Source organism: Oncorhynchus mykiss, chromosome 6, assembly GCF_013265735.2.
Source record: "Oncorhynchus mykiss isolate Arlee chromosome 6, USDA_OmykA_1.1, whole genome shotgun sequence".
Lineage (NCBI taxonomy): Eukaryota > Metazoa > Chordata > Actinopteri > Salmoniformes > Salmonidae > Oncorhynchus > Oncorhynchus mykiss.
In genome coordinates, this window is record NC_048570.1 from 63461303 (window position 1) to 63487187 (window position 25885).

The window sequence follows — 25885 nt, forward strand, 5'->3', positions numbered from 1 at the left end:
GAAGTGTCTTCCCTCTTGTTATTTAGTCATGGGTTGTTAAGGAGAGGGCAACCTGCTGTTATGTTTTGGTAGCAATGATATAATGAAGTGCTGCACTTACCTTATCAGTGGGTATCGGTCCTATAGATACCTTTATGTGTGGAAGGAATGTGAAGACTGACGGGCACAGCAGAGGCAGGTGGGTGGGGTGGGGGGGGCAACATACCACAGGGAGGGCAGAGGGGGAGATGCACTGCCTTTCTATAATCTGAATCACATGGAACCTCCTTTAAAAAATACTTAATCTCTCACCCATAATCACAGCATTAAATCCTAGAGATATGGGGGTGCCTTTTCACTGTTTGCAGTCTACCATTTTTTTTCTTTTCACTGCTTTCTATCTGTGACCCCAGAATAGTGGCTAGATAGAGAATTGAGTTTGACAGCTTACTTGAGTGTTCTTACAGAATTCCTAATCTGTTTTGCCAAAAGTACCAAACACAGCTGTAGACTAGATTCAATGACATATAATTTTCTCTAGAATCTAGGAGGAGTGATACCACCGTGTGTTGGGAAAGATTAACAACCCCACATGTTCTCTCATTGCCTCAGACAAGCAGACTACCCGGTCTGCCAGTATCCTTCTCTTGCTGTATGGTGTGTTATTACTGGTGTGTCTGTGAGTAAACTGGTCGGATAATTACAGGGATCATGAATGAGGGAGGAGGGATGGTCGATATTGTGGTAGTGGGACTGACTGGGACTGTCGTGGTGTTTTCCCAGGCAGGGAAGCACAGCAGAGAGAGCAGGTCTGTCTCTCCCACCTCCTGCTGAGTCTGTGGACTGATACTTATCTCCACCAATCACACTGGTGCCTGGTCCCTGGGCTTGGGTTCCAGGAAGGGGTGCCTGCTCTCTGCACGCACCAACCAGCATCTCGGCAAGCATTTCTGTTTTGACTCCTCAACAGGAGGAACTGCGGTTTCTGTAGCTACCCCAGTGTGCGTGTTTGGTTTGTAAAATGGTAGATTTGATGTCCCTGCCGCTCCTAGGCCAGCCAAGCCACCCATCCTTGCCTTGTTGGCAGGTCAGATCTCTGAGGATTTATCCTCAGTCAGGAACCACCAGCAGCACAAGGGATTTGACACAGGCAAGGCTGGTTGTTTTTGTGTGTGAATGACTGACTGAGTGCAGCTCAGAGCATTGAAATAGATTCATCCTATGGCTTATCCTACATTTCTTAAGTCACTCGTTCGGGAAATGATCATGTTTTTGTTATGTAGGTCACCTACCTGTCACATTGCTGGAGCCTTCTTCACAGTGCAAGTCCATCCTATTTAGCTTTAGTCATTAATTATTTTTGCCCCTAAATCTAGACAGAAGTTATGGACAATGACGTACAATATTTACATTAGAGGTAGACCGATTTAATCGGAATGGCCAATTAATTAGGGCCGATTTCAAGTTTTCATAACAATCGGAAATCGGTATTTTTGGCCGCTGATTTTTAAAAATATTTTTAAAATACCTTTATTTAACTAGGCAAGTCAGTTAAGAACACATTCTTATTTTCAATGACTGCCTAGGAACGGTGGGTTAACTGCCTTGTTCAGGGGCAGAACGACAGATTTTCGCCTTGTCAGCTCGGGGGATCCAATCTTGCAACCTTACAGTTAACTAGTCCAACGCAATAACGACCTGCCTCTCTCTCGTTGCACTCCACAAGGAGACTGTTACGCAAATGCAGTAAGCCAAGGTAAGTTGCTAGCTAGCATTAAACTTATCTTATAAAAAACAATCAATCATAATCACTAGTTAACTACACATGGTTGATGATATTACTAGATATTATCTAGCGTGTCCTGCGTTGCATATAATCTGACTGAGCATACAAGTATCTGACTGAGCGGTGGTAGGCGGAAGCAGGCGCGTAAACATTCATTCAAACAGCACTTTTGTGCGTTTTGCCAGCAGCTCTTCGTTGTGCGCCAAGCATTGAGCTGTTTATGACTTCAAGCCTATCAACTCCCGAGATGAGGCTCGTGTAACCGAAGTGAAATGGCTAGCTAGTTAGCGCGCGCTAATAGCGTTTCAAACGTCACTTGCTCTGAGCCTTCTAGTCGTTGTTCCCCTTGCTCTGCATGGGTAACGCTGCTTCGAGGGTGGCTGTTGTCGTTGTGTTGCTAGTTCGAGCCCAGGGAGGAGCGAGGAGAGGGACGGAAGCTATACTGTTACACTGGCAATACTATAGTGCCTATAAGAACATCCAATAGTAAAAGGTATATGAAATACAAATGGTATAGAGGGAAATAGTCCTTTAATTCCTATAATAACTACAACCTAAAACTTCTTACCTGGGAATATTGAAGACTCATGTTAAATGGAACCACCAGCTTTCATATGTTCTCATGTTCTGAGCAAGGAACTTAAATGTTAGCTTTGTTACATAACACATTTTGCACTTTTACTTTCTTCTCCAACACTTTGTTTTTGCATTATTTAAACCAAATTGAACATGTTTCATTATTTATTTGAGGCTAAATTGATTTTATTGATGTATTATATTAAGGTAATATAAGTGTTAATTCAGTATTGTTGTATTTGTCATTATTACATACATTTGTTTTAATCGGCCGATTAATCGGTATCTGCTTTTTTTGGTCCTCCAATAATCGGTATCGGCGTTGAAAAATCATAATCGGTCGACCTCTAATTTACATATGCATGTCATTTGGTCATATGTCAACCATAGGCCCCCGTGTTCATACAGTTGTTTATGGAATATTCACTACATTTCATACATGTCGACTCTGTCCAGTGTGTCTGTTTTATTAAAACATGCCTTGGTCCTGATCAGACTAAATCAGTCTCAGACGCAGCTGCACAGCACTTTCTACTCCTCTCACTGTCTCCCAGCACACTTTGGAGAAAGTCTGTGTGTCTTCAGTTAGTGTTCTTTTAGTTTGTCTGTCCCCTTGAGCAACTCTGCCATGTTTACCTATTCCTCCCTTCTTCTCTCACCCTCCTTAAGACGTCCACATGCTTCCCAGCCGAAACAGTTAGTACATATACTGTATTATGCTTACATTTTGTGATGTTTCGGGGCAAACCATTTTTTTTCTTGAAGCAAGCCAAAGTCGGTAGCTGAAGTCTACGCCCCTTCATCTGTGATTGGTCAACAGTAAAGTCTTGGTTGTCATTCAACGAAAGACGACTAATTTACATGATTTTTTAAAAATTTTCTTTGAGAAATACTGCACCAAACATCTTAGTTAGATGTAAAATTGCACATCTAAGATCCCCTCTGCAAAAATGTCAAAATGAAGTGAGTTATTATAGAAAAGTTCCAACTGTTTTGAGAAGGTGTATACTAGCTATGCCATCTCAATATGGACAAACAGTACTATTGCTGCTTTTTTCTTGTTTTTCAAGTGAAGCTCTTTTTAAGGGGGTATGTGAGCACACTCGTTTGGAACTCGGCTAGGCGCCATCCGAACTGAAACAAGCTGACACCTTTACTTTTCCCACCTTCCCCCTATCCTCTCCCATCCACTGTTATTTTGTGTATAAAGTCTGACTTAAGCCTTTCTGTCTCAGTACACAGGAAAAATATAATTACTCAAGCCCCGGGAGAAACTGGGGTTTACGTTGTTAAATTGTTTCATTAACACAGCAAAACCTAAGCCTGCTATTTTCTACTGTTCAACTCTGCCCTCTGAGTTTTACTCCACAGGAAACCCCTTTCAAATGTTATATAATCACCATTTGTGAAATTGTAGAATTCACCTTTTAAGAATACGAGTTATAATTTCTCAGAAATATTATTTGAGGTTATGATCGTTTTCCAGTAATACAGTTAGTTTGTCAGGAGAAATAATGTAATCTTTGCTGTCTTTTTCTATGCTCCAGTGTCCTGTTTATATCATCTACAAATTAAATTGTCCATAATGACCGATTTATACTTGCAGTCAGGATAAGGATTCAAACAAGACCTTCCTGCCACTGATTTTACACACACACACACACACACACACACACACACACACTCACAAAACAACCCTGTTGTCTGTCTTTGACAAATAGCTATGGCAGACCATGATTGTTTTGTGGCTTGCGCCTATAGTTATACTTTGCTCACAATGCACACACAACTCCTGGTGAGTTCTCATGGTGTACTTGACTGAAGCCATAGTGTGCACACCATATAAGAAACCCTTGTCACATGTCTCTCATTTAGCCCTTTTAAGGTGGAACCTGAGTGTTGTCTTTTCTCTATCGACACACACACACACACATACACACACACACAGGATCCCAGCCCTTTGATTCAACATACAGTTGAAGGCAGAAGTTTACTACACCTTAGGCAAATACATTTAAACTCTTTAAGAATGTGAAATGTCAGAATAATAGTAGATTTATTTCAACTTTTATTTCTTTCATCACATTTCCGAAGTTTAAGTTCAGAAGTTTACATGCATTCAATTAGTATTTGGTAGCATTGCCTTTAAATTGTTTAGCTTGGGTCAAACATTGTGGGTAGCCTTCCACAAGCTTCCCACAACAAGTTGGGTGAATTTTGACCCATTCCTCCTGACAGAGCTGGCGTAACTGAGTCAGGTTTGTCAGTTCTGCCCACAAATTTTCTATAGGATTGAGCTCAGGGCTTTGATGGCCACTCCAATACCTTGACTTTGTTGTCCTTAAGCCATTTTCCCACAACTTTGGTAATATGCTTGGGGTCATTGTCCATTTGGAAGACCCATTTGCAACCAAGCTTTAACTTCCTGACTGATGTCTTGAGATGTTGCTTCAGTATATCCACATCATTACATGATGCCATGTATTTTGTGAAGTGCACCAGTCCCTCCTGCATCAAAGCACCCTCACAACATGATGCTGCCACCCCCGTGCTTCACGGTTGGGATGGTGTTCGGCTTGCAAGCCTCCTCCTTTTTCCTCCAAACATAATAGTCATTATGGCCAAACAGTTCTATTTTTGTTCCATCAGATCAGATGACATTTCTCCAAAAAGTACGCTATTTGTCCCCATGTGCAGTTGTAAACTGTAGTTATGGCGGTTTTGGACCAGTCTTCTTCCTTGATGAGTGGCTTTCAGATTTTGTGGATATAGATACTTTTGTACCTGTTTCCTCCAGCATCTTCAAGGTCCTTTGCTGCTGTTCTGGGATTGATTTGCACTTTTCTCACCAAAGTACGTTCATTTCTAGGAGACAGAACGCGTCTTGGCTGATTTCTTTTGATTTGTCCCATGATGTCAAGCAAAGAGGCACTTAGTTTGAAGGTAGGCCTTGAAATGCATCCACAGGTACACCTCCAATTGACTCAAATGATGTCAGCCTATCAGAAGCTTCTAAAGCCATGACATAATTTTCTGAAATTTTCCAAGCTGTTTAAAACACTTAAGTTGACTGTGCCATGTAAACTTCTGACCCACTGGAATTGTGATACAGTGAAATAATCTGTAAACAATTGTTGGAAAAATTACTTGTGTCATGCGCAAAGTAGATGTCCTATCCGACTTGCCAAAACTATAGTTTGTTAACAAGAGTTGTGTATGTAAACTTCTGACTTCAACTGTATACTCCCCCCCCTTCCCGTAACTTCTATGTTGTAATTAGTTCATGTATAATGAGATACTGGGTCTATGCATAGATTGAGGCTTCGTTTATCTAGAGTTTAATCAATCAATGAAATGTATTTATAAAGCCCTTTTTTACATCAGCAGACGTCACAGTACATATACAGATACCAAGCCTAAAAACCCAAAGAGCACGCAATGCCGATGTAGAAGCACAGTGGCTAGGAAAGGGCAGGAACCTAGAGATGAACCAGGGCTCTTGCTAGATGTTGGTGTTATTAAGGTTTATTATTATTATGCATGTACTACTCATTAATGCATGCATGTTTTCTCCCTGAGATGATAATTGCGTCTCCTCTGAAATGCAGGGTGGGAAAGGAACATGGTTGCCCGGCCCCTAACAGTAACCAATTCATTAATTCAGTAGATGTGGGCCAGGCTGAGGCCTACAACATGGCCATTGTGACTGAGAGGCTCTGAAAGCTTGGGAATTTCTCTGAGTGGACTTGGCTTCTTGTTTTAGTGGGGCTGGGCCACGTGACCCTGCTCTGTGTGTGTGGGTGGGGGCCCAGCCCTGCTGGGGTAGTGGGCTGGCTGGCCCATAAAGACTTCCGCATGCTTCGGTTCAGCTGGCTCCTAGCCAAAATCGGGTAACCGAACGTGTGTGCTCGCATACCTTCGACCATCGCTTGAAAAGACCTTTGCTTGAAAACGATAAATGCGGCAATGGTATTGTTTGTCCATCTTGAGACTCTGTAGCCAGTATGTTGTGATGTATAAGTTCGGACGACTTCGGCTTCCTAACTTTGACGTGCCTCAAAGATTTTGTGTGTGCACGAACAGCCGAAGAAACCCTTGCTGAAGGCCACAACAAACAAACGTCACAAAATGTTCTCATAATATATGAACAAACTATTTTGGATGGGAAGCTGCTCTGTTGTCCACTGTACTGTAGGGACAGGCACCATCGCTCTCTGGAGCCAACATGGTCAGCCTCAAGGACCCCCTGCTGAATACACCCTTTGTTTAACTGTGTGTGTGTGTGTGTGTGTTTTTAAATCCCAGCTCAAGGATGGTGACATAGGAACATTTTGTCAGGGGTCGTGTTTGGGTTTAGTTCCATAAGACGACACTAGCAAACACGCCTCTGTCACCGTTAATTAACCTCCCTTCGTTAGGCCCTGCCTCATGTTGCTCATTCTGAAAGGCTCACCAATGCCCCATTCACTAGCAGGATATTTTCCTCCTCCTATGGCAGAGTTGTTGCCAATTACTGCACCTCTGATTGTGTTTGATGGGAACAATGGCTGTATGGTGGTTGTATTTTTCTCAGTTTTTCACGACCAACCCAAGCCTGTTCTTTCAAAAGTTTATATTAGTGTCCTGTGATAAGTAAACTAATGCAGTCATCTCCCTGAGTGTTACAATCTCTCGCTCTGCGTGTTCTTATACTGAGCTCAGTATTTCCAGTGTTATCAAAAATAGGAAAAGCGAGAGAGAAGCTAGGGAAAGCGATAAAAGGAGAGAGAGAGAGTGAGAGAGCTGGGCCTTGGCTTCTTATCAGCACATTCCTGACCTCTGTTAAGTTGTGTTCTGGAGGGAGGGGGGGAGGGGGGCTGATAGCTGTGCGGCTAGTGATTGGCTGAGTCCAGGGGTGATTTACAGACTCCTGTGTGATGGCAAGGCCAGATTCCCTGCTGCCTGTATGGGCCTGGTTATCGTCCCTGACCTCAGCGCAGTCTAATGGGTCAGACACAATGTCAGGATTGTCAAACGTTTGCCTGCCAACAGTACGTAGCACATCTGAACAGAGTGTCGGCAGTCACTCTTTTGTGTTCACACAGCAAGGACCTTTAAGTCTTCAACCAAGTCGTCAAATTCCCCAAACCAGATTATGGCAGAAGCGTTGTTTGGCAATGCATGTCCGTGTGTGTTGCTTTATGCTCATGTCAATGTTAGCTAACTAGCTAGATGTGCTAATGTTACTGTTGTTCTACAAAGCCCTTGTTGATACTAGCCAGATGGCCACAGCTAGATAACAAGCTAGCAAGATGACAAAGAAAACATTTAAACTCTCCATAATCTCACACAGCCCATAGATATGTTTAGCTAGCTGGCTAACGTTCACTAGCTAACTAGCTGTTGTGCTAGCTTAGTAAAGTAAAGACACTACATTTATTCTTGGTGGCCAGCTACAGGCTGCTTCATGGAAACTAATCCATTGTGATTTAATTATGTTACTAGCTACAGTGGCCAGATAGCTAGCTTGCTAAAGCATTTAGTGTTGTGTGCATTGTGCTGCACTTACCACTCCAATTTGGTGTGTCTGCATTGCTCAGTTAGCTTGCTAACGTAGCTAGCTAGCTAGCTAACTAATAAGCTAGTGCACATTATCAAATTGAACAAAACAATCATTCAAGCATAACTTCTTAACTAGATGTAAAGACTCTAGAAAAGCTGTATTGTTTTAGTGAGAACAATTCTGATGAAATACCATTATAGAAGTTAAAGTAAAAACCCAAACCAGTCTGTGCATCAATACCGGTGTATACAGTAAAATACTGTATACCGTCCAGCCCTACCAGTTCATTAGATACCTTTTTGACAGTGATTACAAGTGAAGTGCAGGATGTGTTTTGAGGAAGTGGCTCAGTGGAGCTTTGACCCTTAGGCTCTGATAGTGCTGCTGAACAGGACAGAGGGTGTTTGTGGGGAAAAGTTTGTGTTCCAAGTGAAGTTCATCATGCTCCATCCTTACTGCTGATGGCTGAGAGAGAGGACAGTTAGGCTCTGGTTGAGTGGGGATGACTTTGCTGGTGGGCTAGCTGGGAATGATATGCTAGGCCTACTGTATCTCTCTGGGTCACTGGGTAGCACTGCTGCACATCAGCGCTGTGAAAGTCTCTTGGAGGAAATCATCCTCATTTGTGACTGGTTACAGGATCGTAAACATTTGATTCTAGTTTCTACTTCACAGTAGGGTCATTTTTAAATATTTTTTCTTCTTCTGAAATGCCTTCTTGAACATGTGAACTTTATTGTTCCATAAATACAAACTTGTATGGGATCTGTAAATATGAATATTTAAAAAAAAATTATGAGCCAATTAGAAAGCAAGCTATGTAGGGAGAAAGACAGGATCCTTCCTGGCTAGACATGATTGGCTGAGGTAATGGAGGGTTTGGACTTGCTGAGAGATGACTCCTGATTGGTCTGTCATGTCACAGGCTTCTGTCTATAACAGAAGGGGAGCTTCCCTGGTCAGTATACAGTGCATTCTGAAAGTATTCAGACCCCTTGACTTTTTCCACATTCTGTTACAGCCTTATTCTGAAATGGATTAAATAAATACAAAATCCACACATAATAACAAAGCGAAAACAGGTTTTAGAAATATACTAACAAAAAATGTGTATATTTCTAAAATATACAAAAAATAGTGCTCAGGTGCATCCTGTTTCCATTGATCATCCTTGAGATGTTTCTACTACTTGATTGGAGCCCACCTGTGTTAAATTCAATTGATTGGACATGATTTGGAAAGGCACACACCTGGCAATATGCACAGTTGACAGTGCATGTCGGAGCAAAAACCAAGCCATGAGGTCAAAGGAATTGTTCGTAGAGCTCAGAGACAGGATTATGTCGAGGCACAGATCTGGGGAAGGATACCAAAAAATTTCTGCAGCATTGAAGCTCCCCAAGAAACATTGGCCCTCTATCATTTTTAAATGGAAGAAGTTTGGAACCACCAATACTCTTCCTAGAGCTGGCCATCCTGAGCAATCAGGGGATAAGGGCCTTGGTAGGGGAGGATACCCGATGGTCACTCTGACAGAGCTCTTGAGTTCCTCTGTGGAGATGGGAGAACCCTACTAAAGACCAGCCATCTCTGCAGCACTCCAACGATCAGGCCTTCATGGTAGTGGCCAGACAGAAGCCACTCCTCAGTAAAAGGCACATGACAGCCCGCTTGGAGTTTTCCTAAAGACACTCAGACCATAAGAAACAAGATTCTCTGGTCAATTGAAACCAAGGTTGAACTCTTTGGCCTGAATGCCAAGCGTCACGTCTGGAGGAAACCTGGAACCATCCCTTCTGCAGAGAAGAATGGGATAAAATCTCCAAATAGTTGTGCCAAGCTTGTAGTGTCATCCCAAGAAGACTTGAGGCTGTAATTGCTGCCAAAGGTGCTTCGACAAAGTACTGAGTAAAGGGTCTGAATACTTATGTAAATGTGATATTTCAGTTTTTTTGTTTGTAATGAACTTACAAAAATGTATAACCTGTTTTAGCTTTGTCACTATGGGGTATTGTGTGAAGATTGAGAAGAAAAAATGTCATCCATTTTAGAATAAGGCTGTAACGTAACTAAATGTGGAAAATGTCAAGGTGTCTGAATATTTTCCAAATGCACTGTATAGATCATCTTTGCTACCGCAGATGTTATGGAAAGATATAGCTATGGACAACTGCAAAAGTGTTGCTACAGCTCTCAAAAACATTGCTGCACTGAATTTAACTGGTGCTATCTACCGGATCTCAGTTGGGAGAAGATTTAAGTAGAGAAGACTTTCTAGAGGACAATGTCATGCTGATGTGATCATTAGCATGTGAATTCTTAAGGAGATGGGTGGGGCTAAGGTTTAAGAGGGTGTGAATGGGCGTAAACAAAGGAGCTTTCTAGCAAGAGTGGAAATCTTAGCAACATCTCAATGTCATGTCTCATAAGTGTATCAACTTTCAAAGCAGCATAACTTTCCCATGTTTCACAAAATTTGACTTAAGCGCATGTAGAGAAATCTGGTCCCATTTCACAGGACCGACGGGATGGATGGATGGATGGATGGATGGGGAGGGAGGGATCAGTGGACATGGCAGGCAGAGCAGCGACCTTTGATGCAGCAACACTTGACATTATACATATGTAATACCATTATAGTTACAGCTTTCAAAAATAACCATTCTTCACTCCTTAGAGCAGTGAGAAGTTGATCTCAGTGCTATAATTAAGAAATAAGGCTCGAGGGGGTGTGGTATATGGTCAATATACCACGGATAAGAGCTGTTCTTAGCCACGACGCAACACAGAGTGCCTGGATACAGCCCTTAGCCATGGTATATTGACCTTAGCAACGTCATTAGAGCAGTACAAATACATGTTTTATCATAACCGTGGTATACCACGGCTTTCAGACAATCAACATTCAGGGCTCAAACCACCAAGTTTATAATATATAATAAGCTCTACTGTTGTTGAAGTTCTCTGACCGGTTAGAGGGTAGAGGACAGGCCGGTCATCAGACTGGCATCCTCTGGAAGTTACAGGGGTTAAGCCAGTCAGGATTGTCTCTGTGCTGCAGTCGCCTGATGTAGGAGCAGAACTATAATATGTTTCTAATTCTTCAGCTGGCCTGGTATTTGAAAGAAAACCGCTCCCATTTCCTGCTGCTAGAGACCAGGCAGGTCACCCAGAGCTGCCACTCACCATCCCAGATGTGAGAGTGGAGGAGGATCAGTAAACAACCAAAGGCTCAGAGCCTACAGAGCCTGAGGGAAGGCTTCTGTTAGTAAATCCTCCTTAACATTAAAGACAGTAGTACACAGCCAGCACGCGCCATGCACAAACAGTGTTGTGTCCCACAGGCCATGCTCCCAGCTCCTGGGACTGACATCACACTATGAGCTGCAAGTGAAGGTCACCATGGAGCCTCATACAGTAGCTATTCACGTGGGGTTTGTGTCTGTTCCGACTAGTCTTTTCCAGCTTATCTATCCTGCCTTTGTGAGAGAGAATGGACCTTTGAGAACGAGAGAGAGGAACATGGTAGAGATTTACTTTTTAATCCTGGATGCCATGGATTATAGGTTTTGTATTTTATTCTGATATTAGTGTGTCCGTCATGTTTGCAAAGCAGAAATCCCCAATGAGAGCTTGATGATGAGTGTGACACGGTGAGTTCTCAGGGTATGAGCTGAACGAGTCAGTGCTGGTTGAAATTAATTGACTCCAGCATGTTTTAGTGTGTCAGCACATTCAGCAGCGAGGCAGCACTGTATCATCAGCCTGCTGGCTGTCCCCTCTCATCACAGTTTAGTGGGACTCGGTCTGCTGGGACTTCTTTCCTTACTGGGTAGAGGTGCGTTCAGCTACTGTCCTTACTGCCACACTCGAAAGGCATGTTTTCTGTGTTTACCTTGCGCATGTGTTTGCATATATAGTGTTGTACGTACATGTTAATATGAGAACCGGTGTGACTCCAGAGCGCTGCGATTGCGTGAAAGTGGGTTTGGTAATGTGTGCATTCCTCTCAGCCAGACCATGTGATTCTCTGTGTGTGTGTCACAGGGCAGAGGATGCAGCTGCATTCTGGGCCCTCCTTCCTCTGGGATCCAGCTAGAGGACAGATAAGGTTGCCATGGTTACATTTACCCACGGTAACATCACGAGGAAAAGCTGGCTGCTGGTACATGCCGCTGCTGTGGGTGTTGCCCACGTCTGATTGGCCGACGCTTGCCTTCGCTATACTCTAAAATTCTAAAGCCAGTGTGATGGGTCTGCAGGGCCTCTCTCCCTCTTTCTCTCCTCCTACAGAGCAGGCACACAGGCTATTAATAGACTGATTGTAGAAAAAAAGCGCTTAACCGGATTAAGCATTCTTTTTTATTTTTATTTTTTCTACTACAGTTTTTTTTTACATTTCCTTTTAGTGCAGCAGGCTAATATTGTCTGAGCGGTTGAGTTGGCACCTCCATTTTAATTTGACAATCGAGATGAAAGTAGTAATAATTTGGGCTCCATTGCTGTTGAGTACATAAGAGCATAGATGATCCAAACCAATGGAAAGGGAAGCGTTCTCTAGTATCTCCAGTATTCATCAGGCTTGTGAAATGAGGGGGGTTTTACCTTACGCAGTACACACATCCCAAATATTATGAGGAGGAGCTTAGGGAGGGTTATGTCATAGGAAAGCCTGTGGTGTCATGTCATCCTGTCGGTACAGCTCTCTCTGCTCTGGAGCCTGTCTGTGGTTGGCTGATAGCAGCCTGTTGTTTGTGGAATCTGTCACATCTCCTGAGTGGAGCAGTGATGTACAGCCCATTACAGAACGCCAGCCATCCAGAGGGCTGCACACAACCCAAGGCACCAGGCGCCCCTCCTCCTCCTGAGCTACCACATGTGTACATTCGCTTGAAAGAAAGTGTACTGGTTGTCCATTTTCAGATGCCGTAGCCAGTATACACTTCCTTAAAATATTCAGAATTAATCGAAGATGACTCAAGAGTTTGGTCGCGCAGTTTTATAACTATGATGTTTGTTGGTGTGGTATTTCTAAATAAAATAATGTGCATGAAAACGAGTCGTCTCTCAACAAAGACTTTACTGAAGAAGCCCTACTGTTGACCAATCGCTGACGGAGGGGTGTGGACTTTGGCTACAGACTTCGGCGTGCCTCAAGAAACTTTTTTTTTTTTGTGCCCGAAGAACCAAAAAAAAACTTACCGAAGTCCATAACAAACAAACGTCACGTCGTCATTATATATCCACAAACTCTTCCGAACTGTTTTGTCTGGGAAGCATGTGGACGCCTTTAGTCGCATCTCTATTTTGGGTCTTCAGGGTGCCCAATATAGAAGCCAACTCCGTTGCTCTTAGCTACTCATTTTTTCCATGGATTTTCTCTGTACATTGGCCTTCCTCCTGTAATTCTCCAGCTTGTGTTATCCACTGTAGTCCTTCTATTCAGTTTTGTAGGATAAATATGTTGCTGTGTTGAGCAATGAGCTGCAGCCTTCCAGCAGTAAGTCCAGTCAGTGGCATTGCCTTGTAAGACAGCTGTCAATATGAAAATGTCCAGTAATACGGTGGTGGTCACTGGTCCTGTTTGTGGACGTCTGTGGATTTTGATGTCCACTGTTCCACACACAGCTCTTCCAGGTGTTTTTCTTCACGCATGGGTTGACCCACTCACATCAAAAAGAGAGCCCTGAAAACTGTTAGCTGCACTGGTGTACTAGGAGCACTGTACGCTGCTCCTCTGAATCATTCCCACCGTTAAAGGATTGGTGTATATAAAATGAATTAAGGCCTTGTTTTTAGTGTGTATTGGGGTGGGTGTTTGTGTCTGTGAGACCGAGTGTTTATAACAGCACCTGTGTAGAGCAGTGCCCAGGGAGTTGACAAAGATTGTCAAGGTAAAACGACATCTAGTGTGATCATTTGGCCTTAGTATAAGAAGGAAATATATACAGTACAAGTCAAAAGTTGCTAGCAAGTTTGGACACACTTGCTCATTACAGGGTTTTTCTTTATTTTTACTATTTTCTGCATTGTAGAATAATAGGGAAGACATCAAAACTATGAAATAACACATATGGAATCATGTAGTAACCAAAAAAGTGTTAAACAAATCAAAATATATTTTAGATTCTTCAATGTAGCCACCCTTTGCCTTGATGACAGCTTTGCACACTCTTGGCATTCTCTCAAACAGCTTCACCTGGAATGCTTTTCCAACAGTCTTGGAAGGAGTTCCCACATGCTGAGCACTTGTTGGCTGCTTTTCCTTCACTCTGCGGTCCAACTAATCCCAAACCATCTCAAATCAAATCAAGCTTTATTTGCCACATGCGCCGAATACAACAAGTGTAGATTTTACCGTGAAATGCTTACTTACAAGCCCTTAACCAACAGTTCAGTTCAAGAAGAGTTAAGAAAATATTTACCCAATGAACTAAAGTAAGAAATTATAAAGAGTAACACAATAAAATAACAATAACGAGGCTATATACAGGGGGTACCGGTACCGAGTCCGTATGTGGGGGTACAGGTTAGTAGAGGTAATTTATACATGTAGGTAGGGGTGAAGTGACTATGCGATTGGGTTAAGTTCAGGTGATTGTGGAGGCCAGGTCATCTGATGCAGTACTCCATCACTTTCCTTCTTGGTCAAATAGCACTTACACAGCCTGAAGGTGTGTTGGGTCATTGTCCTGTTGAAAAGCAATATTATAGTCACACTAAGCGCAAACCAGATGGGATGGCGTATCGCTGCAACATGCTGTGGTAGCAATGCTGGTTAAGTGAGCCTTGAATTCTAAATAAATAACTGACAGTGTCACCAAAATGCACCCTCACACCACCACCTCCATCCTTCACGGTGGGAACTACACATGCAGAGATCATCTGTTTACTTACTCTGCCTCTCACAAAGACAGCGGTTGGAAACAAAATCTCAAATTTGGACTCCAGACCAAAGGACAGATTTCCACCAGTCTAATGTCCATTGCTTGTGTTTCTTGGCCCAAGTAAGTCTCTTCTTATTATTGGTGTCCTTTAGTAGTTAGTGGTTTCTTTGCAGCAATTCGACCATGAAGGCCTGATTCACAGTCTTCTCTGAACAGTTGATGTTGAGATGTGTCTGTTACTTGAACTCTGAAGCATTTATTCGGGCTGCAATTTCTGAGGCTGGTAATTCTAATGAACTTATTCTTTGCAGCAGAGGTAACTGGGTCTTCCTTTCCTGTGGTGGTCCTCATGAGAGACAGTTTCATCATATTGCTTGATGGTTTTTGCGACTGCGCAAAGTTCTTGAAATGTTCCTTATTGACTGACCTTCATGTCTTAAAGTAATGATGGACTGTCTTCTCTTTGCTTATTTGAGCTGTTCTTGCCATAATATGTACTTGGTCTTTTACCAAATAGGGCTATCTTCTGTATGCCACTCCTTCCTTGTCACAACACAACTGATTGGCTCAAATGCATTAAGAAGGAAAGAAATTCCACAAATTCACTTTTAACAAGGCACACCTGTTAATTGAATGTGTTCTAGGTGACAACCTCATGAAGCTAGTTGAGAGAATGCCAAGTGTGTAAAGCTCTCTTCAAGGCAAAGGGTGGCTACTTTGAAGAATCTCAAATCTAAAGTACATTGATTTAACACTATTGGTTACTACATGATTCCATATGTGTTATTTCATAGTTTTGATGTCTTCACTATTATTCTACAATGTAGAAAATAGTCAAAATAAAGTAGTACCCTTGAATGAGTAGGTGTGTCCATACTTTTGACTGGTACTGTATATATAATGTATTGTAGAAATAATGTACCCATGTTCTACAGCAGATTTAGGTGGCAGATTAGGCCTACACGTTTCTATTTGGAAATCAGAAAATCTGGAGCACTAGTGCAAGGGTGTGTGTGTGTTTTTGATTGTGACCTAGAGGATTTCCCTTCAGGGAAGTACAATTGTGCCGTGGAAGGGAAGTGAGCTCGTCGTCTGTCATTGAATACAAAACTGTTGCAATACAGAATTACATTTCAATGCACCACAATTATGTGTTCAATATCAATCATTAGCCTACCAGTATAATATTTGCATTGATGTTCTGGTTAGATTGCATTCATTTTGACTGTATTGTTTTTGAGGGCCAACCAGTCATGCCTGACAGCCTGGTTGCTGGGCAAACTTGATGTGTTGTGCAACGTTGTTTTGTTTCCCCAGTCTTTTCCCTTAAATACCTCCATTCATAGATAATCTACCCATCCATTATTGCTGTGGTTTTTTAGTAAAATATAACCAAACAAATCCACACTGTAATTAGTCTTTTTATTTGGGCAACAAAAAATGTGTGGCTGATTTAATGCCCTAAAATAAGGCTATGACTTGATCACCTAATTATACCTTCAGCCTCCATGAGCGGTCAGAGCAGGTGCTGGCTAGAACTCTGTGTGGTAGGCCTATGGTGAAGAACACTACTAGTGGCTTATATGGTGATTCAGTGCAGATGCTGCTGCATAGGGAATAGCTAGCGTCTGTAGTTGTGTCTCTGTCTATGTGTTATGGACTATGTCCCAAGTCCATGTTGACTCTAGAACTGGCTTTTATTCCTGGAGTGTTGTTGTGTGTCTGGTCTTCATCTAAAGATGACACCCATTGAGCTATAGGCCTCCCCTCTGGCAGACAGACAAGACATCCTCAGGAACTCTTATTTTCTTTGATCAGAACCAGAAACCTGGTCCACTCTCTCTGAAATGTGCATGTTCTGTGTTTGAGTAAGTATTGTATCACACTGACTTTATGGCCTTTGAATAATTACCATATGTAATGTTTATACAGCATTTTGCCTCATGTAACACTTATGTTTTATAATTTGAGAAATCTGTGGGTTTGGCTGAATTGTTTTACCTTGTCTTAAGTGTTTTCAATATGATTAGTTATGTTTCCAAGGAGCTCTCTTTCTCCGTCCAGGGTATTTTCTCTCCAAGCTGAAATTATTCATTGTAAACAGGAAGGGAACTCAACTTCCTGTGGGCTAATCCTGCTATTGGTAGCTTCCTGTTCCATATAATCACGGCCACACAGACACACTGACCTAATGCTCCATAAGGATTTTACTTCACAGCAACCTTCACATTAAAGTCAACCATTTTTGTGTTTAGATTTATCCTTCCTATATGAACCATACACTCTTAGAAAAAAGGTTCCAAAAGGGTTCTCCAGTTGTCCCTGCAGGAGCCCTTTTTGAAAGGGTTCTACCTGGAACCCAAAAGGGTTCTTTAAAGGGTTATCCTATGGGGACAGCTGAAGGAGAGCATGAAGACTACTAGCTATAACAAATAATGCTACAAAAACCTGACCAAACACCAAATCAGCTGTTGACAGTACAAGGACACTATGTTGGCAGTGACACTCCCATGTTTTTGATTCCATAAAGGGATGATGACTAATAGTGGACTGCGACATGTAATCAAGGAACGCAGAGATCAGAAACTTCCCCCTCGCTCCCTGTGTTTCCTGTTTGCTCATGAGATCGGTCATAACTGACCACTTGACTTAACCTCATCACCTGGTCTCATCACGTTTGGTTTCTCTTGCTCTAGTTAGACACCTGACACTGAAAAAAGTTGTTAGGCTACTGTTTGTGAATTTCCCTCGTATGCTTGCATGGGCCTATGAATGAGAAATGAACTGTCTAGCTAAATCTGGAACTATTATACCTCAGTATTGTCTGAGTCATTATTATTGCCTATTTTCCCTTTTGAAATGAAAGAATACAAATTAATAGTTCTCATGAAAAGGGAGAGCTAGCTAGCTACCAACTCGAACTGTTAGTTCCCCACTTCGTTGTATTTACAGCGGCAGGAGGAAGTGACCATAGAATGACTAAAACGGGCCTCCCCGTTCAAGTCAGTGTTCTGTAGTTCTATTTCTATGGAGGTGACCTGCCCCATGCTTCCTCACACCTTTTTGTCCTACTGATTATCCTGCATGATTCCAGATTGTCTGAGTGAAAACCACGCCTGTAATCATCATGGATAACAGGAGTTATTTATAGCAGCTTGACTTCCTTCCAGCATGAGGGAGTAATGAGGAGAGAGCACAAGAGCACCGTCATCATTTAATGAGTGAGGTAGCTAACCTTCTCATCCACATCTAACACTCAATTGCTAATCACACATGCACACAGACAGAGCACCATCGCTAGACAGAGAATCAGGACGAGGGAGTTTGTTATATACCTAAACACTACAACACATAGCATGAAAGACTCCCAGTCCTCCTGCTGAAAGCTGTCTGCTACAGGTTATTTCTGGGCTGTCAGTGGTATGGCCTGCACTGCTGTCTCTGGGAGGGCTCAGTAACACAAAGAGCCCCTTTAACCACAGATCAAGCCAAGGCCCAGGCTGTACACTGGGCTGTCCACACCTGCCTACTCTTTGTTTCTCAACAGGGCCTCTCTGGCCATGGCTCAAGTCTGACTAAATGTGAATCATGGTATAAATATACCAAACATCCCCCTCGTAATATCAAGGCACTCATTGTTTTATGTTACTCTACTGTGACTTTGAGATGAGAGAATCACCATTTTGCGGGTATTTGTTCCGGTCATATTTTTTCTGGAACGTCAGATGTTGTTTAGCTAGTCATTTGCTTTGGCCCTATGCTACAAGGCTTAATATTCCTGTAACAGTTTCCATCAGATAGTTTTGTTAGCATTTGCTACATGAGTCAAATGGGTGAATGCAAGGCTGTGCTTTCCTGGCTGAAAGAATATTCACTCCCGGTGTTCTCCTACTGTTCATGGGTGTCTAGGAGGGCAGAAAAGGTCCCAGTCAGGGATTTGGCCATCTGCATTTATTTTCAACAGGAATGCTAATGTTCGGTGGTATTGTTCTCTGTATTCAATGTGTAGTACTAATGCATATCATAGCAACAAGTTCCACTGGCCTTTTAAATAGTGTCCCTGCAGATGGCCTCTTTAGGATTGTTCCTGGCAGTAGAACACAGCAGCAATAGCACATGTCTTTTTATGGCTGTAACAGCCATGCGTAATGTCCTCAGATTGGGACCTGATTTCTGCAGTGTTCTCTCTGTACCAGACCCTGTTCTACACTCTACTCACACTTCACAACAAGCTGTTTAATCGGTGCTCCAGATTATGGTGCATCGTTTAAAAAGGTAATCCCATCAGAGGAGAAGACGAGAGCAGAGTTTAGCCGCACTGGGGTAAACAGTCCTCTCCTCCTGACTCACTAACCACCCTTCTCTGACCCAGAGGCCTACCGATAACCGTTATGCCCTGCGCCCTCATGACCGGTACTGCCAGTCACACCCTACCGATACGATAACGCCCTTCCCAGGCAGACACGTCCCACTACTAAGGCCACTCTCTGAGTCACCACAGCAGTGAAAGGAAAAACCATGTGAGTGGAAGAGGGAGGAAAACAATGGGCGTTGGAGGAGATTCTTCAGCGCGTGTGTGTGTGTGTGTGTCTGCACTGTCTACTAACATCTGGGCCCACAGCTGGAAGGGGGTGTGTGAGGGGGGATGGTTAGGGTAAGTGCAGTGAATTATAAGCCTTCTTCATTGTCTCAGGCTCCCGTATTTAGGGAGAGATCAGGCATATATTGTTAATGCTGTGCGTTGATACTCTGCTGGACGTAGTTTGCTTGTGTATGGGATAGAGACAAATCTCTTTAAAATGTGATCTGGCCACAGTTTTAATTGAATGTATCCAGTTACTGGCCATACAGAGTATGTATGTCAGTTACAACCTTGCTCCCTACCTGTCCCCTTATAGCTTCAAATAAAATCGAATCAAATTTATTTGCCACATACACATGGTTAGCAGATGTTAATGCGAGTGTAGCGAAATGCTTGTGATGCATAGTTTCCTAGGAACGCGAAGCGAGGCAGCCATCTCTGTCGGCGCCGGAAATTGTCGTGTTCATCCTACGACGAGGCCCCCTTATCACGTGGTCCACAAACGGCATGGACATTTTTCTCATAGCATGGGCCCCCACTGTCTGTTTTGCAGTGTACTATTGGCAAAATGTATGACCTCCAGCCGTACAAACACTTGACAGGAATGTGTGGTAAGGGGGCAGCTTTGGCTAAATGGGTCAGCCCCCCCCCCCTCAGATAATGGTGGACTGAATGAGTCTCAGGGGCAGACAAAGGGAGGGAGGTGCAGCACAAACCCTGCCTGCCTGCACCAATTATGGACATGAATAACATCCACATTGAGCTGCCATGAAAATCAGGGTCAAGGGGTTAACTGTGTGTTCATTACAGAGATATGGGGAGTTCAAGAGAACACTTGTATACCAACACCCTGGCAAAATGACCGTACTGTATATACCCACACCCTGGCAAAATGACCGTACTGTATATACCCACACCCTGGCAAAATGACCGTACTGTATATACCCACACCCTGGCAAAATGACCGTACTGTATATACCCACACCCTGGCAAAATGACCGTACTGTATATACCCACACCCTGGCAAAATGACCGTACTGTATATACCCACACCCTGGCAAAATGACCGTACTGTATATACCCACACCCTGGCAAAATGACCGTACTGTATATACCCACACCCTGGCAAAATGACCGTACTGTGTATATACCCACACCCTGGCAAAATGACCGTACTGTATATACCCACACCCTGGCAAAATGACCGTACTGTATATACCCACACCCTGGCAAAATGACCATACTGTATATACCCACACCCTGGCAAAATGACCGTACTGTACATACCCACACCCTGGCAAAATGACCGTACTGTATATACCCACACCCTGGCAAAATGACCGTACTGTACATACCCACACCCTGGCAAAACGACCGTACTGTACATACCCATACCCTGGCAAAAGGACCGTATTGTACATACCCACACCCTGGCAAAATGACCGTATTGTACATACCCACACCCTGGCAAAATGACCATACTGTACATACCATACCCTGGCAAAACGACTGTACTGTACATACCCATACCTTGGCAAAACGACCGTACTGTACATACCACACCCTGGCAAAACAACCGTACTGTACATACCCATACCCTGGCAAAACGACCGTATTGTACATACCCACAACCTTGACAACTCTAGACCTTCTCCCTACCCACAACCTGACAACTCTAGCCCTTCTCCCTTCCCACACTCTGACAACATTAGCCCGTCTCCTACCCACACTCTGACAACACACTGAGTCAAACAGGATTTCTGAGGAAAAATGCATGTTGCTGGTCATGTTATTCCTGTAACTTCTTAGTCATATAATATTAGCATAATATTCCCAGTCTGGCCATTCCAGACATGTTCGTATGAAAGAAGGCTATGCTGTGTCACTTATTGTGAACTCCATGGCTGTCTCCACCCTGCTTCTCAGCTCTCCCAAACCAACATCTCCATTTCTGGGCCCCGCACCAAATACCCGGGACTCATATTTGTGCTGTCTTCACCAGGTCCACTCAGCATTAGCCAGACAAAACATGAACTGTCTAGAGGAGACCGCAGTAGTCCTGAGGATGATTACTGTGATGATGGGGATGAAGAGGAGGTTGGTCATAATGTTGTTAGGTGTTTGCTTGTTTTTCTTTTTCTTCTCCAGCGCAGGTCTTCTGCATTAGAGCAGCTGTATCATTACAGCTAAATGCCAGGATACCAGAAGGGCTTGTTGTGCATCAGTCAGACTTCTAAAAGTGGATTTGTGGGTGCAGAGCTGTGATTTACAGCTGCAGGCCAAAACGCAGTCACGGGTGGAGCTTTACTGTGGGGAGGACAGGACAGAGGACAGGACAGAGGACAGTGTTAGACCCAGAGAGGGAGGGAGCTGCCTGCTTGTGTGATGAATTCACCACCACTGTCTGGTCGCTGGTGTTTCCTTTTGTGTTACTGTTTAGCTTAATCCACACTGGCAAGCAGCACCGAGGTCCAGGTAGACCTTTCTCACCTAGGATGAACCTCAAAACAAACTGAAGATTGTCCATCTTTTTATAGCAAACAAATGTTCTCTTGCACTGTAAACCAGATTGAATCTGTGCGGGCTGTCTACTCTGTGCAACACACGTCTATAATGTTTGCAGATTACACTTCACATTGGTACTCACAAAAGTGCAAGCAATTCCAGGGTCTGTCTCACCCCCAGTGATGCAGTAACACGGACATGTGGGAACCAACGGTGGCGAAGCTGCTGCTGTGTGTGTGTGTGTGTGCATGTCTGTGTGTTAAGTAACACTGCAGTGGTGAACATCCCAGTGGTCTGTGGTGCAGTCAGTCAGTGTTTGGGGTATAATGGTCCTCAGGCTCTCTCTCTCTCCTCTCTCTGTCAATCCGCTGGGTACCCAGTAAAGAGCATTGCCCTCCAGGCAGCCTCCGCCTCCTCTCCTCTCGGCATGAAACCCAGACCATCACAAGTGCTCTGCAAACGGAGGGAGCACATGATAGGCTTTTAAAACCATGACTGAGTATCCAGCCACCCAGAGACACTCCGAGGTCTACCACAAGTTCAATCTCTCTGTCAACCTTTAGAAGAAAATCCTTTCATTTTGAGTTTCGTTTTTTTACTCTGTATACATTACCTCCCGTGGACTTTTACCCTGGTTCAGAATGCTCATTATCACAGTGTTAACCGCTTACCCTCATTACCCTAATGATAGTGACATTTCTCTCCCTCTCTCTCTCTCCCTGTCTTAGAGCGCAGCGATGGAGGAAACTGTAATATGGGAACAGCACACAGTGACCCTTCACAGAGTAAGTGTTTACCTTTCTCCGTTTTTCTCTCTCTCTCTGTTCCTATGTAGCCCTCTCCATCCCTACATCATCATCCCTCTCTCTCAGTGCCGGGAAGGCCAGCTGCAGGATCAGGAAGTGTGCTGATGAAACACACAATGGGCCCAGCATACAGATGTCAGGAAGCTGCGGTGAGGAAGAGAGAGCTATATAGCGTCCTCTTCCTGTGTGTTTCTCTTCTCTTCCTGTTGGCAGCCATCCCCATGACACTCCAGGATCACAGGGAATACTGTATGTTGTGTAGACTACACATGAACTGGTCTATGTGAGTACCTACGGCTGAGAATTGCCAGTGACCTCACGATATATTATCGCGATACTTTGGTACCGATACAATATGTATTGCAATTCTCACGATTCTATATGTATTGCGAGTCGATACTGTGATTTTATTGCAATTCGATGTTCTGAACATATTGCTTACCATATGTCTGCTGCAGAGGGTCGAGAAAGCCATGAGTAAACAAGTGATCAATCATGGAAATAAAATGTGCAAAAATAACTCAACTAAATAAAATACTATTGCAATTATTGTCAAAAAGATACGATATGTGGTCAAAAATAATATCCTGATATGTAACTGTAGCAATGTTCTTCCTGCCCACCACTACTAGTACCCTATATAAATATTTGTCTTTTTTTAAATCCATGGATTTAATCATTTTTTTATTCAAATTAGAGTTCACTGACACTGTTGCCAATACTTTTTTTTTGTCTGGGTCTCAACTTACTGTTGAGAGTTAGAATAGTAAAATACACAAGGTGCAGTTTCTAAATGTGGTTGTGCATCAGCAGTTTTTCTCTTGTGATGTCAGTCACTGTGATGATTGTCCCATGTCCTCCATCACTTGAATTAAAGAAATGATGAATAACCAGACACTGACGATGATTTACTGTTGATGAGAAGCACATTTATTTATTGATAATCATGTGGGTTAGAGATGTCCTCTTGATTGTTGCTGGTCATCTGTAAAAGGTGAGAAACGGTGTGTTAAGAGTGAGTTGGGAGCGCCGGCCGTTAGTTCTGCGGAAGACTCTTGTTGTGCTGCATCTCCCGATTTTTAATATAGGCTGTTTCTGGTCATACATTAAGTGATCAAAAGTACAATGTGATATTGTTTACTAATTAAAATGTGAAGGTAGATTGTCAGAAATGTGTGCGAATACCTTGTATTTCCTCATTTATTGAAGATTGTTCTGTTAATTTCCTGTTCAGAGAATTGACGGGCAGGTGGGGTGCGTTGTAGCGCGTATCCCCAAAGTCTAGTTATTCATTAACCATGGTTTAGGACAGTTATTGAGATATGTGCTGGTATATATTCAAGTATGTTTATGATCTGAAGGACGTTTAGATTGTAATTCATGTCTTTTGAATGTGAAATGCCTTGTTTTCATTGGTCAAATGCACTATGGGTAGGGGTATAAGAACCCTGTATTGTCATTGTTTAAGAGACAGGACAGGGAACAGGTCGGCATGCTGCCTGTTACAGGCATATTTGAAGCCGTGATTTTGTTAGTCACTCACACTCAGATACATGGCAGAAGTCATGGCAAAATGTGTACAATTGGATGAAACTTGCTTCAAAACAGACACATTTTCTCTATGTCCCATGGCAAATGTGTAGAATTGCACAAAATTAACTTTCAAAAATGTTTTGCCCGCAAGGTGAGGTGGGCCTCCCGAACCAAATCTCGCTTAAGGCCCCCTTGGGGGCCTGTTTTCAGGAGCTTTGGTCCCAGGAAAACACAGAAATTCTCATTTGGTCCCAGGCTGAAATAGTTTAACAACCCCTACACTAGAGCATTGGAAAGCAAAACAACTACTGTAACGAGTAGAATCACGACAGTGGTGAAGGCATAACTCTGGCACCACCCACTCCCTTTACAAAACCATATTATTATCCCACTTACACTGGTATAGGCCTACCACTTAAATTAGTTTACCCCATGATTGCACTGTAGTAAGCATGTTGTAAAAAATGTGGTGTTAAGACCTTTCAATGACATACACTCACAGGACTAGACTAGTGTAACCTCAGGTGACGTGTAGACATATTGTTGACTGGGATTATCTCATTGGCTGTCTGGAAGAGTGCAATGTTTAATAACATAACAACAACCATACGAGTTGCCTACACAGTACTAACAGATCTGGGACCAGGCTAGAGGCATGCTGTCAATGTGTGGTTGTGTCAGCGAGCGTATCACCACCACGGTTACTATAAGTGTCTCCTCTCGGTCTCCAGTCCTGAGTGGCGTCCTGGCCTGGCCATCTGTCAGGAGATCAGGAGTCAGGACAGAGTCAGGCTGGCTGTGATAATGGAGGCTACAGTCAGAGGTGACAGACTGACTAGAGAGGAGAGAGCCCTGAGAGCAGATCAGATCACTGTGCCAGACACCTCTCGCTCTTCTCTCCCCTCTCTCGCTCTCGCTCTCTCTCTCTCTCTCTCTCTCTCTCCTTGAAGACAACCATGGACATAACACACACTAATCCTATTGCTATATCTAGGCTACATGAAGGGATGGTTTTATAGCTTTTGACTGTGCTTAAATAAAATGACTAGAGTCTAGAGTAGCTGTGTTTTTTTTCTATGTATTAAATCTGCTATACTAACTAAACTGAGGAAGTATGTATCCTTCTACTGTGTACAGTGTTATGTTCATCAAGTGCATTCAGGCAAAACTCCCAGATGGATAAAATGAAGAAAACATGCACTGTTGTCCCAGACGTCATGTCTCCAACTTCTGTTGTGTGTGTGATGTGTGCAGGCCCCAGGGTTTGGGTTCGGCATAGCCATCTCAGGGGGCCGGGACAACCCTCACTTCCAGAGTGGTGAGACTTCCATTGTCATCTCCGACGTCCTGAAGGGAGGCCCAGCAGAAGGACTCTTATCGTAAGTGCAGAAAACACTTTCAACTGAGATTTTCTTGTGAGCCTGATTTTTAGTTCCGGACAAGGCTTAATCTGTGTCTGGGTAACCAGCCCTATGTGTTACCGCTATGGTCTTGATTTGGGAGTGGTCAATGTAGATCCTGACCGTGATTGAGCGTCCTTGTTTCTCTTCTCCTTCCAGGGAAAATGACCGTGTGGTAATGGTCAATGCGGTGTCCATGGATAACGTAGAGCATGCGTACGCAGTGCAGCAGCTTCGGAAGAGTGGAAAGAATGCAAAAATAGTGAGTTGTATTCCTCGGGAATGGCCA

At 43.3% G+C, this 25885-nt stretch overlaps 1 protein-coding gene across 14 annotated transcripts in view; it reads left to right on the plus strand.

Moving 5' to 3' along the window:
• Positions 1–25885, plus strand: part of LOC100750227 (tight junction protein ZO-1) — a 189318-nt gene that overhangs the window by 122774 nt on the left and 40659 nt on the right. For all 14 annotated transcript variants that reach the window (XM_036980662.1, XM_036980666.1, XM_036980669.1 and 11 more), the window contains 3 exons: positions 22586–22642; positions 25451–25575; positions 25756–25858. In XM_036980662.1, the coding sequence (XP_036836557.1) occupies positions 22586–22642; positions 25451–25575; positions 25756–25858 (285 nt within the window). The remainder of the gene's footprint in view (positions 1–22585; positions 22643–25450; positions 25576–25755; positions 25859–25885) is intronic.